Source organism: Theobroma cacao, chromosome 2, assembly GCF_053813885.1.
Source record: "Theobroma cacao isolate CCN51 chromosome 2, ASM5381388v1, whole genome shotgun sequence".
Taxonomy (NCBI): Eukaryota; Viridiplantae; Streptophyta; class Magnoliopsida; order Malvales; family Malvaceae; genus Theobroma; species Theobroma cacao.
In genome coordinates this window covers 48550841-48570583 of record NC_142640.1, presented here as the reverse complement: position 1 = coordinate 48570583, position 19743 = coordinate 48550841, and the positions used below count along the sequence as shown (strand labels likewise).

At 36.6% G+C, this 19743-nt stretch overlaps 3 protein-coding genes and 1 pseudogene across 7 annotated transcripts; 2 read left to right on the top strand and 2 right to left on the bottom strand.

Annotated features, from left to right (window-relative positions):
* The first annotated feature begins 1964 nt into the window (after positions 1-1964).
* On the top strand, positions 1965-10070 carry LOC18610160 (Tetratricopeptide repeat (TPR)-like superfamily protein). 5 transcript variants are annotated; one of them, XM_088803484.1, is made up of 7 exons: positions 1965-2612; positions 2936-5076; positions 5770-5936; positions 6971-7049; positions 7337-7435; positions 7535-7590; positions 9711-10070. In XM_088803484.1, exons 1-2 carry the CDS (start codon positions 2177-2179, stop codon positions 4993-4995), a joined length of 2496 nt encoding a protein of 831 aa, XP_088659610.1. In that variant the 5' UTR covers positions 1965-2176; the 3' UTR covers positions 4996-5076; positions 5770-5936; positions 6971-7049; positions 7337-7435; positions 7535-7590; positions 9711-10070. The 5 variants fall into 5 exon arrangements, with proteins under 5 accessions (XP_088659610.1, XP_088659609.1, XP_088659611.1 ...); XM_088803483.1 differs by having other exon boundaries at positions 7535-7601; XM_088803485.1 differs by lacking the exon at positions 9711-10070 and having other exon boundaries at positions 2936-4001; positions 7535-9695.
* Positions 7690-9284, bottom strand: LOC18610161 (UDP-glycosyltransferase 89A2 pseudogene; annotated as a pseudogene).
* Positions 10071-10262: 192 nt separating the features above from the next.
* Positions 10263-12307, bottom strand: LOC18610159 (protein GOLVEN 7-like). Its single transcript, XM_018115223.2, has 4 exons — positions 12188-12307; positions 10955-11037; positions 10813-10871; positions 10263-10737 (listed from the first exon to the last, which is right to left on the bottom strand). The coding sequence occupies exons 2-4, from the start codon at positions 11031-11033 to the stop codon at positions 10519-10521; spliced, it is 357 nt and encodes a 118-aa protein (XP_017970712.1). The 5' UTR covers positions 11034-11037; positions 12188-12307; the 3' UTR covers positions 10263-10518.
* Positions 12308-15279: 2972 nt separating this feature from the next.
* LOC18610158 (alpha/beta-Hydrolases superfamily protein) lies at positions 15280-17966 on the top strand. Its single transcript, XM_007045666.3, has 6 exons — positions 15280-15940; positions 16076-16112; positions 16519-16755; positions 16862-16909; positions 17117-17565; positions 17660-17966. Exons 1-6 carry the CDS (start codon positions 15639-15641, stop codon positions 17730-17732), a joined length of 1146 nt encoding a protein of 381 aa, XP_007045728.3. The 5' UTR covers positions 15280-15638; the 3' UTR covers positions 17733-17966.
* Positions 17967-19743: the final 1777 nt, after the last annotated feature.

Genomic DNA, 19743 nt, shown 5'->3' with positions numbered 1-19743 from the left:
CATACTTCAAATATTCATATAGCTTTGCAGTCTCTCCTTTAGAAATTGAGAAGGCAAAAAGAAAAACTAGTGAAGGTGAAAACTGCATATAATAGTTAAGTTTATTGTAAAGGGTCAATTTTAGGTGCAATGGTTATGGCATGCCTCAATATATTCTAATGATTTAATAGCCTTTTAGTTGCAGTGTTTTTCTCAATGCAAGAGGAATGGGTCCAAACTCAAATTATTCTTAACTTGCACTCCTGAGTCCTAAAAGGTTTGAGGCAAACCTCTGGCCTGCATAGACAAAGAAATCTCATCCATCATTCTTTGACACAGTCTTTCTCCTTACTCTCTACCCACAAAAATTCTGTATCCCTCGAGGTTTTAAATACACCCTTTGACTATTCGAACACATTGAGAGATTTGAACCCCATTCTTTGAGCAGAGGATGCATACATGTATTATTGAACCAAATGCTGAACTAAGTATCATGAATGCTCAATGTGTACCTAGGACAGTGATGTGCTGTTGCTACTTAGCATTGAATTTGGGGTACAAACAGAAAGTTACATGAGTTGAATTCTGATCAGTTCATGGCCCCTCTCCCCCATGGATTAGCTAATCTTCCCATTATCAATCTTTGTCTTTGCAGTCAGGCAAATTTAAAGAGCAAAGGGACCAAACCAAGACAAGAAAAGGAGTAAAACATAAACAAGACAGAATGTTGTCAGCGGCTCCACCATTCATCTTTGCAAAGACTTTTGGAAGAATTTACAAATTAAAGCAAGATGAAAAGGTGCTTTTAATTTGCTTGTCAGGAAATTCAAAACCCATTTATGTTTGCTTTGGTTTGCAGAATAAAAAATTTTAATGAAAAATTCTATAATTGGAAATTGAGTGTTAAACCAAAGTTAGGGTATTTTGCCATTGCATTAGGCAGCCTCTTGTTCATAAAATATAAGATAGTTGATGGAATTGTGGTAGTGGGTTGTAAGATTTGTCTTTTCTATCTTGTATTTGGGGTCCAAAAATCTTTTCTACTTTGGGCATCATCTCTTATTCTGTTTTCTACTTGCTTCCCTCCAAGAAACAAATACATTATCATGATGCTTGGCTTGGCCATTAAATCATTTTTTCCCCAAATTGAATCTTTAAATTTTTAAATTACAAATTGTTAGGTCATATTATTTTTGGTATAATTAATATTTCAATAAATCAACCATTAAATATAACAATTTATCTATATATGTATTTAAAATTTTAAATCAAATTTATATTAATATTTAAATCGATTGAAAATGTTATGTTTTTAATAAAAATTACATTGTCATGATTGATGTCAGAAGAATAATTATATCTTAAAATTTTACATGTATGATTAAAAGTGTGCAAATGGTTGATCCAATTGGTTCGATGTTAAGAATTCAAAAACCAAAAGAATCGAAATTGTTGAATGAAAAATCAAACCGAACCAATATTGCGAGGAATTATCAAACCAAATGAAGATTGAACTACTTTATCCATTTGAGCAATTATATCAAAATTGAAAAATAATATATATATATATATATATATATATATATATATATATACACACATATGTCCACAGACATATATAAATAGAAAAAAAAATTCTTTAAGAGGAATAAGAAAATGTATTAAAAATAATATATATAATAATTTATTGATATATTATTTGTTCAATTTTTTATTGATTCAGTTAAAAAATTTAGACGCCGAAAATTGATCAAATATTAAAAATTGAAATTACCATACATAAATAAAATAAAATCTAATAATTATATTAAATTATAAGATAATAAAAGCGAAAATGTATGAAAGTTATTTTTAAAAAGAAAGGTTTGTCAAAACTAAAAAATGGTTAAAAATCAAAAGTGCCTGTCAGAATCTGCAGTTTTAACCAAAGTGACGCCGTTTCTAATTATAAACTAACTTCCACGGGAGAAATGAGTCATCTTCCCCGTTTGCCTATCCGTCTATAACCTAAACCCTCTCTTTCTCTCGGAGGTCTTTGAAATTGCCGGGACACTAACTAACGGCTCTCTTAAACCCTAAAACCCTGTACTCTCAATTTGGAACCCTCTCTCCCACTTTCTCTCAGAGCAAACCCCTACTGAATAGTTATCACCATTTCTAAAAGGTGACACCCTAAAACCCTAAACCCTGATTTTCCATGCTCAATAAATGGAAACCCTTCAGTTTCCTGGCAAAACCTCACAGTCTCTCCGCCCTTTCTTCCCTAATCTTCTTCAGACCTTCAGTCTCCGTTGCCAATCTCGTAGAAGAGGAACCCTATATTTTCCAGCCCCCTAAAGACCCTGTTTTTGAGATCCTTTCTGGGTTGAAAAAATTGGGTTTTAGGAGGTTTTTAGCTGGGGATTATTTTAGGAACATGGTTTTGAGTTTGAATCAGTTACAGGTTGATAAAATTATAAATTGTCTGAGAGTTGAAAGCCCTGATTTTGCAGTGGTTTTCTTTGATTTTATGAGGAATGAGTATAGGTTCCGGCATTCAAGGTTTTCACGGTTCGTTGTGGCCCATGTTTTGGCGGGACAGAGGCGGCTCAAGGAGTTGCGGTTTTTTTTAGAGCAAATGTTAAAAGAGGAAGGTATTGTTTTTGGGGTATTGATTTTTTTAAACTCTCTGGTGCATTTCATTAGAATTTTTTTCATTTTTTTGTTATTTTGGTTTCTATTCATAGAAAAATCATTGTACATTTCCTAGCATTTTTAATTAGTGATATGTACTGTTAGTTGTTGCAAATGGAATTTATGTCAAGCTAGGCTTGCTTTACATCTGGGTGTAGTAATCGTGATCCCAGATGATTACCCAAATGATTTTTAGCTACAAAGTTTTTCTTTTTTTTTTTTGGCCAAAGATTTGAAATGCTGCTCATTTTTTTGTTTATAGATTTTGTGTGATTTCTGATAGGCTCTGGTTCTGCTCCTTCACTTTGTGAGCTCCTTTTGAATGGCTTTAGGGACTGGGACAAGAACAATTTGGTATGGGATATGTTGGCTTTTGCTTATTCAAGATCTGAGATGGTTCATGATGCTCTCTATGTTCTTGCAAAGATGAAGGACCTGAAGTTGCATGCTTCAATACTGACCTATAATAGTCTTTTATACAACTTGAGGCATACTGATATGATGTGGGATGTGTATAATGAAATCAAAGGTACTGGAACTACTCAGAGCAAGCAAACTAATTCGATAATCATAGATGGCCTATGTGGCCAATCCAAGCTACAAGATGCTGTTACATTCCTGCGAGAAATTGAAGCAAAGACGCTTGGGCCTTCTGTTGTTTCGTTGAACACAATAATGTCAAGATATTGCAAATTAGGTTTTGCTGATGTTGCAAAATCATTTTTTTGCATGATGCTTAAGTTTGGACTAGTTCCTGATGCATACAGTTACAATATTCTTATTCATGGACTATGTATAGCTGGTTCCATGGAGGAAGCATTAGAATTCACAAATGACATGGAGAAGCATGGGTTAGAGCCTGATATTGTAACATATAATATTCTCACCAAAGGGTTCCATCTACTTGGTCTGATGAATGGGGCTTGGAAGGTTATTCAAAGAATGTTAAATAGAGGGTTGAATCCAGATCTTGTTACATATACGATACTCATATGTGGCCATTGCCAGACTGGGAATGTCGAGGAAGGATTAAAGTTGCGGCAGGAGATGCTTTCACGTGGTTTTCAGTTGAGTGTCTTCTCATACAGTGTATTACTCAGCAGTTTGTGTAAGAGTGGACAGGTTGATGAGGCACTGGTGTTGCTTTATGAGATGGAAGCTAATGGCTTGGAACCGGATCATGTAACATATTCCATCCTTATTCATGGGCTCTGCAAGCAAGGAGAAGTGCAAAGGGCTCTTCATCTATACAAAGAAATGTGCTTAAAGAGAATTTCGCCAAATTCAATTTCAAGGGGGGCCATTCTGTTGAGTCTATGTGAGAAGGGGATGATATTGGAGGCAAGAAGGTATTTTGATTCTTTGATAATGAATAACTGGGTGCAGGATATTGTTCTGTATAATATTATGATTGATGGGTATGTAAGGCATGGTAATGTTGAGGAGGCTGTAGAGTTATATAAACTAATAACTAGAAGAGGAATTACTCCTACTGTTGTCACTTTTAATTCTCTCATTCATGGGTTCTGCAAAAGAAGAAACTTTCATGAGGCAAGAAGATTCATGGACACTATCAGGCTTCATGGTTCAGAACCAACTGCTGTGACATACACCACTCTTATGAATGCATATTGTGAAGATGGAAATATGCACTGCATGCTAGAGTTGCTTCAAGAGATGGATGCAAAATGTATTGTTCCAACTCATGTCACTTACACTGTATTTATCAAAGCGCTATGTAAACAGCGGAAGTTGCAAGAAGCTGTCCAATTAGTTCACGATATGTGTGATAAGGGTTTAAACCTGGATCAAGTAACATATAATACCATCATCCAGTGTTTCTGCAAAGCTCAAAACATTACAAAGGCTTTTAAGTTAGTGAATGAGATGTTGCTGAATAATCTTGAGCCCACACCTGTCACATATAATATTCTCATAAATTGTCTCTGTGTATATGGTAACCTTAAGGATGCTGATAAGCTTCTGATTTCTCTTCTAGAACAAAATGTCAATTTGACCAAAGTTGCTTACACCACTATAATCAAAGCACATTGTGTGAAGGGTGATGTGCACCGTGCATTCATGTTTTTCCACCTAATGGTGGAAAAGGGCTTTGAAATTTCAGTGAGAGATTATAGTGCAGTTATCAATAGATTGTGCAAAAGGTGTTTGATAACTGAGGCACAACATTTTTTCTGTATGATGTTATCTTATGGCATTTCTCCAGATCATGAAATTTGTGAAGTATTGCTCAATGCTTACCATCAGTGTGGTGACCTCATTTCAGTTTATAAAATGCTTGCTTGGATGGTCAAATCTGGCTTACTTCCTCAGAGGTTATGAGAAAATGATGATATATAATTTTTAATGCATCCTTTATTCCATCACTGCCTAATTGATGATGCTGAGGTTCATTACTCAAAGGTACAGGACATTACATTATAAATATATGTTTCTCATGGTTTTCACTGCTTCACTGCAGGGTTCAGTTATATGGTCCTAATGGAACAAGCATAATGCTTTCCCTCCCTCTGAATAGTAATAAGGAACAAACAATATTGTGGAAATGACAACAGTCAGGCTAATAAAAGCCTAGTTGCATAATACTTAAAGTGTTCTTGAAGGCATGGGAAGGCTTTTACTATTTTCCCTTTCCTTTCCCCAATTTTATATGTGTCTTGTGTCATTTATTTAGAATCTTAGTACTAGAAAGAATATTGTTGTGCAATGACAATAATTTCTGTTCTTTAAATATCAAATAATACTAAGTGCTTGAAGTATAAAACGATAGGCTGAGGTATACCTTATTAATTGTCTTATATATTGTAAAGATTGGGATGGTGAATGTGGTTTGCATCCTTTATTCATGAATACACTAAGTGCATGATTGGCCAAGGTAAACCCTATTAGTTGTCTTATACTTTATTAACATTGGGATGGTGAATGTGATTTTTGTACTTAATTTAAGATTCTTGATGTCTTATGACTTCATTTTCTCATGGTTGAGTGCTGCCTCATTTTTTTCCATAAAATTTTGTATCGGAACTATTTGAACTGCATTGAACTTTTTTCGGCACCATTTATCTGTCTAGATATATAAACATGTTTATTTTATAGGTTTATGAAATGAGGCATGGAGAGTAATTTGCACAATAGCAAACCTACATCAGTAAAATTGAAGCTCAAGTACCCAAGGGTAATCAGCTTTTGAAGAAGATGCCAACAGTTTGATAGGCTGTGATATTGCACAGAATGTACCCTTCATCTTAATGATTTATATAATGGTAAGTGTGCTTTTCAGCCTGTTTCTACTAGTTATGAACTGCAGTTTATTTATAATCATAGTTTCAGAACGAATAGAAGCCAGTAAGATTATTAAAACAAAATTAAAAGGAAAAAAGAAAAAAGAAAAATCTAAGCCTTTCCATTCTAAAACAAGATTAGAGGTTTTTATTTGAGCATGGAATATGTGATTTAGAGGCTAGAAAAGGTATTGCCTTGTAATTTGTGTCTTGGAGTATAATTGGAAGAGGAGGAAATGGAATGAGACTGTAATAAGGTTACTTCTGCATGTCTGAATGCATGTTTTGATCCACATGAAAGCTTAGAGTGACCCTACGATATGGGATGGATTCGGCTACATATCTCTCATGTAAAGATTACTGGTTCATTTTAGAAACTTGAATATCTAATGGCATACTTGTAGATTTGGAAGTAGAGGTTTTTGAGTAATGACAAGGTTTTGCAGACCAATCTAATTAGGCTACTTCAATTTTCAATTTCCTTCAAATGTAATCTTAGTTCAAAATCTATAGAGCCTCACCCTTTTTCCTTTTTGCTAGCTCATAAAGATTTATTTTTCCTGTTCCATGATAACCACCACGAGCTGAGGGAAATTTTCAAATAAAAAGATGAACAGGTATGGTATTAAAATATTTAATCAGGGACTATGCTATCAACTAGGATCGCTAAAGTATATGTATGCATATGCATATGTGCACATGCAGGCACATATGCATACATGTAATCTCTTGGATAACATAATTGCATCAAGAAACTTGAACAAAGCCCCATTTCTTCTAACCTTCAAAAAGAAAAAAAAAGCCCCATTTCTTCTAACTTTCAGAAAAAGAAAAAAAAGCCCCATTTCTTCTGATCCATTTCTCTAGGGAAGAGGGGATGCCATCTTTCATGGCTGTTTGATTTTGCTACAAAATTCCCTTATGCCTAATTTATGCAAGAAGAAGACAAACCGGCTTCAATTTATGCCCGACTAGTGATATATTCTTGATGGTGGTATTGCTATTTGTTCAAGCAGGTACACCTGTGGACGGCTACTCCAGGGATTAGGGATGTTTGGGCAGATCTCAGAATGCTTTAATTGCAAATTCTTATTGGTGAGCTAACATGGTTTTTTTATCATTAATAAAAGCTAACTGTTGACATCTTGAATTCGCAAGATTGGTTGTTATAGCTATGTTCAACTTCATAGGGCTTAATTGCATTTTAGAACACTGTTTTTCATATTTCTTTTCTCAATTCTAGCTGATGTAGGGAGGTCCCCTATATCAGATGATTGCCGTTAATAGGGAGGTCCCCTCCATTTTTTTAATTCGAATTCCACTTCGCTTTTTTCCATTCGTGCTTCTTAGCATCTGATTTAACAGCTTGTATCGATCCGTAGGCTAGTTGCTCGTGTCAGACACAGTGGACACATTCATCAACATACTGGAAGATTTGGAGTCAGCACTTTTATGCATCGACCACCATCATTCCTTAAAAAGTAAGAAGTTTCACCATTTTCCTTCCTGTGCTTAGCACGAACAATGAAAGTCTTTACAATGTTAATGACTGACATCTTCTCTATTGACATGTTATGTAGGGGGGAGAAATTTGTGCATGATTGTTATATCAGGGAGCCATTAGCAAGTATATGAAGTAAGGCTCGTGTAAGATTATCTGTCACCACATGTTTTACACCTATTTTTCATCCTAAGGTGTTGTCTATTGAGAAGACATAACCTATGCCAACACATCTTCTATGAATCAACTGAAATTTATATATGGAATATTTGGAATCTGACAGTAGAATGTCATTAGCACTCGAACATAGGATTTGCTTACATGTATTCATATTTAAAGAGTGGAATTGAATTTTTATTGGGGCTGATAGAGGAAAGCAGGATCTAGCTTTCTCTAAGTTGATCCAATTCTCTTACAAATCTATCCAAATCCTTCATGGAGCTCCCACCATCACTTGTTGCAGCCAAAGCCTTCTGTTTCAGTTCCTTAGCCTTTGCCTTCACTCCACCCTCATTCATCGACTTAGCGATGATCCGACCCAATTCATCTGAGTCAGGAACCGAGTCAGAACCTTCACACACCCTAACACCCACACCCACATCCTCCACCAGGAGCCTGGCGTTCACAAACTGGTCGGCTTCCATGGGCCAAGCCAGTATCATGACTCCACCCACTATCCCTTCCAGCACCGAGTTCCACCCGCTATGGCTCAGAAACCCACCCACCGCCTTGTGACTCAATATCAACGCTTGTGGGGCCCACCCTTTGATCACCATACTCCGATCGGCCACCCGCTCCTCGAACCCATCGGGTACGACACCATACCCGTCTTCTTGCTGTTTGGTCGTACCCGTTTTCACCACCCAGATAAAACGCGTCCCGCTCTTTTCAAGCCCGTTAGCCAAGGCTTCCATTTGTTCCTTTCTCAACAGCTTTTGACTCCCAAAGCAAACATAAACAACAGACCCATCGGGGCATCCGTCAAGCCAAGCCAACACACGGTCATTCCGGTCAGACTCCGAACCCGAATTGCCCCGCCCCGATACATCCGGGCTTGTCAAACTAAGCGGCCCGACAGTGAAGACACGATCATGACCTACTTGTGTCTTGAAACATCGAACATGCTCAGTTCCCAAAGCATCAAAGTAATTAAAAACGCAACCCCAACTCTTTGTATTTGCAACCAAGCCATCCTTGACGAACTCCCAATCAGGATCTGATCTCTTGTAGAGTTTAAACACGGATGGCAAATGTTCCTGCTTGAAGACCGGGGATCCATGGAGATAGTTGAACTCGACTTCGCTCAAAGGCGTCAAATTTTCAACATTGTTCCAAATATAGTCGAAGACAGAAGCCAAAAACACACCTACTGAGAAGAAAGCGATCCTGGGGATGTTCAAGTGGGTCGCCAGGTGTTGTGTCCAACCAAGGAAGAAATCGGAGAGGATGGCAATTGGAGGGTTGGGGTGAGAGTTGAACCAGTGGATTAAAGGGTCGCGAAGTTTGCCTAAGGCGGCCATGATGGGTAGGTTCCCTGTGTTGCCAAGGTCTTTAACGTGTTCGACTCCGGGTGGGATGAGAGGGTGAGAAGGGAAAGGGAGGACGAGGGGAGTGATGGAGGAAGGATGGGAGGAGAGGAGAGAAGAGAGTAATGGGAGGTTTTTAGGGGTGATTAAGATGGTGATGGTTAGACCACGGAGAGCGAGTTGGTGGGTGAGGTCGAGAAGAGCGAGCATGTGGCCATGGGCTGGGTATGGAAACACCAGGATGTGGGGGTGGGGGTGAGGGTGAGAGTGAGAGGCCTTGGGGCTCCTGTCGGTGGACTCCATCGCTCCAGAGACTGCAGCTGGTTCAGCTGAAAAGAGATGAAGAATTGGTGAGTTGACTTGACGAGTGCCCCTGGCAAATAATATATGGTGGAGCGTGAAGACGCAGCTACCTGAAAGTGGATTCGTGTGTGAAAGAACAGTCCTTAGAAATTTGTTAGTACAATTACTTGAGTTCTAGACAAAAACTCTGATTAGGATGGTCAATGATCTCATAGGTAGAAGGGTTAATTCTACATTTTGTTCTGCTAAATCTCCTTAACTCACATACAACTTTACAAATATGTAATATCTCCCTACTAAAGTAACTGGCCCATAACTATTAAAACATGTTAACTTTAGATATTTAGGTATGTTAAAGTGTTCGTACAGTTCAATTATTCATGAAAAATAAATGATTAATATTTATCTCCCCATGCTGTTTGTCAGATCATTTCGAGACACCATGGTTGTGGCACCACGACCTAAACTCGATCAGATGGGTCAGTTCATGGGGACCTAAAACTTGCGGGAGTTGGAGAGCTCATGAAAGATGAAATGGCTTGGCTCAGTTGGTTATGGGTACTTGCGAACCATTGGGACTTTCCATGGACTTTGAAAAGCTTTGAGCCCCTTAGAGATGGGTTACAAAATGACTATTTACGACATTTGATTTACTGTTGACAGTGCATACAAGTGTCATACGTTGGTAATGCTTCAAATATAAATTCATATATATAATGATAATGGTTAAGTATACATAAGCTTTGAAGGAGAGGAATGAAACTTATAGTGTTTGCACAGAGCAACAAATTGAGTACCAAATAAACTCTAAATGTAGCATTAGACAGAAGATCTCCCTTTATAATTAACAGGGATTGAATTCCCATACTCATAACTATTTGGTTCAGAATTTACTTTAGCCTTATTGGTAAAGCCAAATACATCCATTGGGAAAAACTTATAGCTAGGGGGCCATAGCTTTGGCCTCTGTTTTATGAACAATTTAACATTACAGCCACAGCTTGAGCAGCCCCGCCAACCTTCCAAACCTTAGCAGATTTAAGACAATCTAATCCAGCAGCATGGAGCAAAAGAGAGGGAAGCTGGCAAGTAGGAAAAGAGAAAGGAAAAAAAAATGGAAGCTTAGCTATCTTTTAACATTCATAGATACAAGCAAAAGCCAGAACTGTATTTTGAACATTCCTCAGCGCTATATTGTTTAGCATTCTTTATTGGCTACAGTATGTTATCTGTCTCAGTTATTCTTGGGCGGGTGGTGCCTCGGCGCATGATAATCAGCATTGAAAGCCACGAAACCTGACTCATCCACTTCGTCAGAGGAATGACTGACAGTTTGTTCCCCGCCACTTCTCACATCCTTCACCTTCATTTGCCTGTCAACCACCATTTTTCTTCCTCCTAGCAAGTTTTTGTTTGTAGCAGCAGTCACACCGCGTTCACCATCCAGAAGCCCCTGATTAAACAAAAAAATTTTCAGATACAGCAACATCTATCATGGAAGAGTTTAAATTAGAATTAGTGCAGCTACCTTAATCATCACCTTTCCGGTTGAAGCTGTCTTATGGTTTGAATCTGGAATACCCCCACCTGAATAAAAGAAAAACTACAATGAATTCAACAATCCTAAACCATATATACTACATTGAATGCTCAATTGATACTACTTATACCTTGGCTGGCTTGTGCAAAGGAGATCCAGCTAGCAAACAGAAGTAAAATCAAGAGGCATGTTACCCTCCCAGCTGCCATCTTTCTTCACAGGGAACGTGGGTTAGTAATTAACAAATAATTAGCAGAAGAGTAAATGAAAACAGAAGCAAAGGCTTTATAGCTAGGGAGATCAGAAGCAGGTCAAAATATAGATTCTAGCACCTATGTAATAAAACCTAAGTCAAAGATATTAAGACTATGATTGGTTCCAACCTCGGCCTTTTCTCATATATATATATATATATATATTTATACAAAAATATAATTATACATGGAAGAACATTGAATAAAATATAATACTGCATTTGAACCCCTCGAACCACATGTGTCAACGAGATTCAACTATATGGGAATCTCAAAGCTTTTTTCCAATCACAAAAAATTATCATATGATAAAAGTGCCACTACTTGCTTCAAGGTCCAAGATAAAAAACTGGGTGTCATGAAAGGGCTTCTTGGTAACAATTTGTATGGAAAACACCGAAGCTATGGTAGCTATGCCGAGGTGAAATGAAAAGAGAGATCAAGGGATGGGGTGGTCCATGCAAGCTGCATGGTGTTAGAGGTGGTGCGTACGATAGCGTAGAATGTAAGGTACGTGTGTTTTGCGCCTGTCTGCCGCCATGTATTCAACGAGACAAACGAAGCTTTGTTTGGTTTGCCCAGCAGCTGGTATATGGTTTCTCCAAATGACTAGGCTACTATTCCCCATAAATAACATGAAAATTTTGAACGGTTTAGACCATTTTCACTCCTATGAACTTACAAAATTTGCAGGGTGAATTTATTTTTGGGTATAAAATTGATTTTTTTCACACAAAGATTAATTATCATGTGAGTTTACGAGTGAACTCATATGTTAATAAATATAATTGATTGATAAGATTAAATCCCTTCTCCTTCATTTAAAATTCTACTTATTACACAGTTAATAAATCAAAGAGGAGGAAGATGATAGCATACAGATTCCTAATAATTAATCTAATCAGTATTGTTTTCACTGTCAAATTAAGTATCAAGAATAAAATACACTTTTGTGTTCTAAATTCTTAGATGCTATAATTTTGTTAGAACAAAGAGAGGAAGAAATTGAAAACATAGAATCAATAAAATACAAAATATTATATATATATATATATATTGACAACGTGAAAAGCAGTGACAGGGCTTCGGAAACATAGGAATTAGAATACCTAAAGCGTTTATTCCAACTTCGTTTGAATGATTCTGTGGGTGTTCCCCGGAGAAAAACGAGGCCTAAGCCACCACCGGTAAAACATATTTTCACCACTCGAAATTTGTGCGACAGCGTATCGAACTACAGCCACAGGCATGTTCTGCCACATGGCCACCACATATCTAGTACGAACCGTAGTTGGAGAACAAAATTTCATAAAAGAAAAAACAAGAAAACATTGAAGGGGAGAATTGCAGAGAGAAAAATGAAAATGGCAAATTGCCAGGAATATCTGGTATTAGCAAGCTGTCCTTGCTGGCTAAGTCATTTTGATATAATTTTCTTTGGCATTTACAAGCATTATCATTAGCTAAAATTCTTTGACTATCTTACCTTAATTGCTTGGTGAAACCAATTCTGAGTTTCCATTTTAATCTTTCCTTTATTTGGTTGGTGAAACCAATCCCCTTTTTAGTGTCACTTTGGGGGGTTCACAGTGACAAAATTTGATCACTTCCAGACGCCTGTTGATGGGTAACCATGGGCAACAGTAGGCCAGTTACCGTCTACTCTTCTGATGGCCAGAGCCCAGGTTTTCTGTCAGATCAGATCGCATTTTCAGGCAGAAATTGAGTAGGGCTGGCTGGCTATGGTGTATGTATGGTCCATCCTACCTCAAACCCAGTTCGGAAAAGACTAGAAATTTACGAAGGAAAACAAACCAAGTGATCCAAGACTCAGCCCATTGCAGTTGTTCATTTCCTTTGTATTATCCGGCCCCTTTGTTTGATATCTCTTTACAGCGTGCTAGCCAGCTAGTTGCTAGGCACCGCATGGAGTTTACTTTGCTTCTTCAAACTCAGTCAATACTCAAAGCTTCGAAACAATCTGGAGATTGTATCTACTGCCTGCAATTGATTCATAGAGATTGGTCTTATGGACCATTTGGACGGAAGAGATCAATCTAGCCGTTGACCATTGATTTGCTTAACAAGGATCGATGAGGAACATCCAGATACCAAGTTCTGAAAATAATCATAACATTTTTGGTCCAGTGCCATGATACTGAATTAATTACCAATAGTCTTCATGAAAGACCTTTTCACTGCATGCTTATGTCAGGAGCTTGATCCTTAATCTAAACGAAGATTAATCTATTAAGTGAAATGATCCTTTTTTTATATATATGTTCAAAATCATTTTAAAACATATTCAATATAAGATTTGACCGATTTAAATCATATAATAATTTTCATGAGTAATTTATAACATCCTTATAAAAAAAATTCAATAATCTTATGAATTTTAATTCGTGATATCTTTTAAATTTAAGTGACATACAATACTTTCAAATTCACATTAGATGTATATTAAGAATTTAAGATGATCTCATGTGAATATAAAGAGATAGAATCTTTGAGGCTCTAAGCTTGACACTTGCATGAGGAGATTACAACTTAAACTCGTGAACTAAAAAGACACCTAATCACACAATCGAGTGGAACTACGGGAGAAAGCCAGCATTTCTTCTGTTTCCAATTATTGCTCCTTTCAGGATGAATCCCCACTCAACAGTTTGAAAGTTGGCCATGTTATATATAGAAATCTGAACAACTCCATCAAGCTAATAATACGACTGGCATTGCATGCTTGGTAATTTAAATGCCCCATGAAAGGATAAAGATATATTTGCTTGCTCAAATATATAGATGCATGATCTCATAGGATTGTGACAATACTCATTAAATCGAGATGTATGTGTTTGTATTTTGGTTTTTGGATATATACATTCTCTAATTAAAGGTGTTAGAATCTAATTTCATCTCGGATAAAAACATATATTTAGATTTGATACTAGGTTCTTCCTGGACAAGGGAGAAGCTTAAACCATGGATGGAACAGAACTAAAACATAAACTGCTAATTGATGCTTCAAAGTCAAACAAAGATAATAAAATATTAATGTACTTATATGTAATCATGAATGTTCCCTCTCCTCTCCCAAAGTAGACCCACATCAGTACCTCATACATTTTTCTTTTCAATTTCTATATGCTCATTAGCCCCCACCACCTCATCATTCCTCCACTTTTTCTTGCATACAAAATTTAAAAATTCATATTTTTCTCTAATTTTCAAATCCTTTTTAATTTTATTTTATTTTGCCTAAGGGATCAATGCTGGAGTCATGGAAAGCAAACTTCAGGATGAATCAACTTGGAATATAGAAACGAAACGCGTGCAAGGGAAAGGTTTAATTTGGACACTCTAGACTAACAATGGAAGGGCTAGCTAGCAGCTAGGCTTTGATAAAGGGAACACAGAAAGCCTAGAAATATAACACTTCTTCTGTACAACTAAATCTGATTATTTTAATATGTATCATGAAAGTTGGAAAAAAAAATCTCAATTAAAATCAAAAGTGTGGTTAAAACAAATTACATAAATAAGAATTTGATAAAATTCTGTTCATATAAATACGTCTAAAACCTAAATTTATATCGTAAACCATATCATCACATATCAAAGCGCAGGTCATATAGAGATTCTATCTTTTTCTTAATCTCTTCTTGCCATGTCAAATAGAGGATGAGAAGCCAACCCTGTCGAGGAATCTCCAAGCAATTGTTGGAGATGATGGGCGCCTACAATGGGAAGTCAGAAAATAAGATCATAAAACGAAACAAAAAACAACTAAAACATCAGACTAATTGAGATTAAAAACATCACAAAAATAAGACCATACAAGTTGATTTTGTTGTCAAAAAATTGCCCATTTTTGTATGATTTTCATTTCCCTACAGGGATGAGACTATTGCTTGAGCACTGTCCCCATAAAGACAAGAAAACAGGAAAGATGAGCATCTAACAACCAATCACATCTGCCATTGAATTATCTCTTAAACAGATTGGCCCACTCTATCATAGCAAAGAGCCATGTAATTGCAATTCAAAATTCAAAAAATGGAAAAGAGTTTTGTTTTATTTTTTTGTTGCCCAAATTATAAAGAATCAAAATATATTTATGTACTATATGTCACACCTTTAATCTGATATAATAATCTAATGGTATTGATTTTATTAAGAATGCAATTAACTTTTGGTAACCATTTTGAAGCCGGAAATCACTCTTAGTTAATGTAACCGACAGGAATTTCCTCCCTACTGCTTTGTCCTTTCCATGTTTGCTTCCTCTCACTCTCTCCCCTTGAAGCCAAAAATTTCTCAAGAACCAAACATAAACAACCAAAATCCCAGGATCTTGATTTCCTAATCTTCTTTTGTCTCATTCACTATATACTCTCTGTTCTCTTCCTACTCTTTTACCCTCCAAAAAAGGAAAAAAAGCTAACCACGAAGTCTAGGCATAGCCTGAAAGCCTTACCATGCAGTTCTTATCAACTTGTCACACCAAAAACATATAATCACCATCAAATTGTATCATTCTTTGTGGTTTCTGGGATCAAAATGGGGACTGCAACATCAACCATGGCAGCTAAATTTGCATTCTTCCCGCCGGACCCGCCTTCCTACAACATAGTTGTGGATGAATCAACTGGGAAAATGAGGATCTCGGATGTTAACCAGAGAGATAACGTGGACGTGTTGAAGCTGACTACCAGGAGAGGGAATGAGATTGTGGCCATGTATGTGAAGAACCCATCAGCTTCATTGACAGTGCTGTATTCTCATGGAAACGCTGCTGATCTTGGTCAGATGTATCACATTTTCACTGAGCTCAGTATCCACCTTAATGTTAATCTTATGGGGTCAGTACTTTGTACATGTCTTAAGTGTTCACAGATTTTTCATAGTTTAACCCTGTAAAAGTTGACAAGATAGAAAGGTTGTTAATTTAGAATCAAGGAGGATCAGTGTGATTTTTTTTTTCTGTGTTGATGCAGATACGACTACTCAGGATATGGACAATCCTCTGGAAAGGTATATTCCTGTCTTGTTCTTTGGCCTTTGCAATGTAGAATTTACTGGAAAACTGGTGTGCAATCTAGCTAGGTCAAGCCCAACATATACCAGCACGTGTGCTTTGGCTGAGATTGTGGAAAGTCAAAAGGGAGAGAGAGAGAGAGAGAGAGAGAGAGACTGGAGATATGAAGATGAAACCAATTTTACTTTTCAATTTAGTTTATCTTCATGGGAAAATTCTCCTCCTACTACGATAACAAAATCCCATGTGCACATTTGTTTTTGGTGTTCATATGGCTTAGAAAAAAAAAAAGAAAATAGTTTCTTTGTCAAGCTTTTCTTGGCCTTCTTTTTTTTCTTTTTTGCTTCGGAAATTGATTGAGACTTAGTCTGACGATTGCTCTGATACATCTTCGCCACTTAGCCAAGTGAGCAGGACACATATGCAGACATAGAGGCAGCTTACAAATGCCTGGAAGAGACCTATGGAGTTAAACAGGAAGACACTTTATTGTATGGGCAGTCAGTTGGGAGTGGACCTGCTCTGGAACTAGCCATTAGGTTGCCTTGTTTGAGGGCTGTAATTCTTCACAGTCCAATCTTGTCTGGCCTCCGTGTCATGTATCCTGTGAAGCGTACATTCTGGTTTGACATTTACAAGGTTTCTGTTTCAATCTCTGTTCATCAATTGGACTAAGGTTTTTGCTGTTTCAAGATGTGACAATTCTGCTCTTTATTAAAGACATGCCCCTTTGCTTTTATTGCAGAACATCGATAAAATTCCTCTAGTTGACTGCCCTGTTCTGATAATTCATGTGAGTGTGCACTTCCTTTAGTCCTGAATGATTCAGATGAATTAAGCCATATTTGATGCCAAGTGTACAATTTGATCAGTTGAACCTACTGCAGATTTCATCGCCATGATAACCTGACGTTGTCTCAAAACTTGAATTTAGAATGTTATTTTCATTTTATTTGGGATGAAGTTGTCTCAGGTAACAATTTAACCAATGTTTTTGCAGGGAACTGAAGATGAAGTGGTGGATTTCTCCCATGGTAAGCAACTTTGGGAGCTATGCAAAGAGAAGTACGAGCCATTATGGCTCAAAGGTGGGAACCATTGTAATTTGGAACTCTACCCTGAGTACTTAAGGCACCTTAGGAAGTTCATATCAGCCATCGAGAAACTACCACGTCTTCGTAATGTAACTGAGCAACCCAAGGATCAGTCGGAACAACCTCCAAACAACACAGACCAAATCAAGGAGAAATCCAGGGCAAGCACTGACCATAGAGAGAAGGGTAGGCCAAGTTTTGGGCAAAGAGAAAAGTCTAGGCTAAGCACAGACAATAGAGAGAAAGCAAGAGCCAGCACTGACAAAAAAGAGAAATCAAGAAAGAGCATTGATCGAAGTATGAAGGCCAGGAACAGCACGGATCATTCCGAGAGAGCAAGAAATAGTTTTGACCGGTTAGATACTTATGAATCATTAAACCCTTTCCTCCTCGTACTCCTTTTTCTTTGCATTATTCTAAATATTGATTGTTGGAATTGGTCATGGCAGCTTGGGAGATATGGTGCGATCTGTTGGACTGTGCAATGTTGATTGTTTAAGGCAAACAGCTGCTGAGGTTTGAGTAACGAAGTGTTTCCCACCAGCAGTGACTGCACATTTGGGGTTGTAAATTTTCGTTTTCTCCATTGCCTGTGTTGATGGGTTGGGGATGTTTCTGTAATGATGATTGCTGCTGTTTCTTCAGGAATCATGCATCATACATACACATCCTCACTAGAACTTTCATTATTTTCCCCCCCTTTTGTAATTCCTTTGCGGGTTTAATTCGAAATAAGAAGAATGTAATTGAAGATGATAGGTTATGCATATGAAGTTCATATATGATATATATCAGCACATCAAGATTTTCTTCGCAACCATGTTGACACAGTTGAAAATAGGAAATGGGTTTCCATTGTTGATGACAGAAAAGAAAGTTCAAGAACAAGTTTGAGTTATCAACCAGAAACATAACGTCTATGGTAAGCAAATGCATTTGCTTGTCAAAAGAAAGCAAGGCCTTGTCCATATTTTGCTAAACAGTTTGCCATATTTCCACTAAAGAAAAATCTTCATTCTAAAAAGTTCCAGATTGACTTAGTCATGGAGCCATCTTTCCCTTGTTTTTTCTCAGCCAAAATAAAATTTCCATTAATAAAGAAATAGAAAGTTTGAAGGAACAGGATAGAACAAACTCTGGATACATGACTAACATTACACAATCCACACTCAACGCCATATCTAACTATCTAACTGGCAATACAAAAGTTAAAAACAAACACATAGTCGACATTAAATACAAATGGGGGTACAAGAAATGGAACACATGACACAAGGACCACCATAAAAAGAGACTGCCACTAGTTAAAAAGTTGTCAACCACAAAACACAATATTCCATCCGATGCAGTGTCTTCCTTGCACAACCACAAACATTCCAAAGTAATTTCAATAAAGATGGATGGAAATTGGAATGAGCCACCAACGAGTTGAAAACAAAAGAGCAGTAAACTGAAACAGGTGGAAGAGGACCCAGAGATTAATTCATGCACAAGAGCAATTCATCATATAATCAAGAAACCACATCAGAAATATAACACTACGAGGATCTTATAAAGAACGTCAAACGACCCACAACATCAAGCCGAGGCGTCAAAAACAATATCAAGCCGAATCATCAAAGCACCGAATTGATGAACTGGGCTGTGATTTTGACATGGGCTCCATGTCAGTCCCAATTGCATTTTGGCGTGGGCTGTGATTTTCTGATTGTGTAGTTGATAAACTTGGTCTTACTGCCAAGTGCGGGCTACAGACTTTTCGGTTATCAACATGCAAAGCTGAGGTCTGAAAATTCATACAAATTGAGGTATTATTACTTCATTCTCATAAATATTTTTTACTCCTAATTCAATATTTTAAAAAAAATTTTAATCCATAAAATATCTCCTTTTCTTGACAAGTTATTTTCCATCAAAGAGTAATGTTATGAACTCACATTATATAAGTAAAAAAAGAATTATAAATTTATAAATGTGAATATTACAATCTTATCAAGTAAATTTTTTAAAAAAGAATGATGATTTTTATAACAAAGTGTTATCAAAGTTAATTTAAATATGACTCTAATATTATGTCAAGTGTTTCAATAAATAGAATAGGCATGACGACATGACTCACGATGAGAATATCAAGGATTCATGTGAGTAAAAATGTTACAAAATATGAGTTTATAAATATTTAGGATGTATATCTTATAAAGAAAAGAGGATGCCGTAAATTTATATGAAAAAAAAATTATAAAATCTCATATTGAATAATAGGATTACAAATATGAACATTGTACATTCTATATAAAATAAATATTTAAAAATTTAAAAATACATTCACACTCCAATAAAAACAAATATAAAATAATAAAAAAAAAAGATAATGATCCTAAGGTATGATAATTGAAGTTGGCATGAATCTCACTTCACTTCAAGATTTTTCCTTCCTCTTATAAATTTTAATAACAATGGGGAAATCAAACCAATACAAACTTTTTGTTTTCTTGATTAAAGTTAAAGAAACCAACAATAATGCTCAGCAACA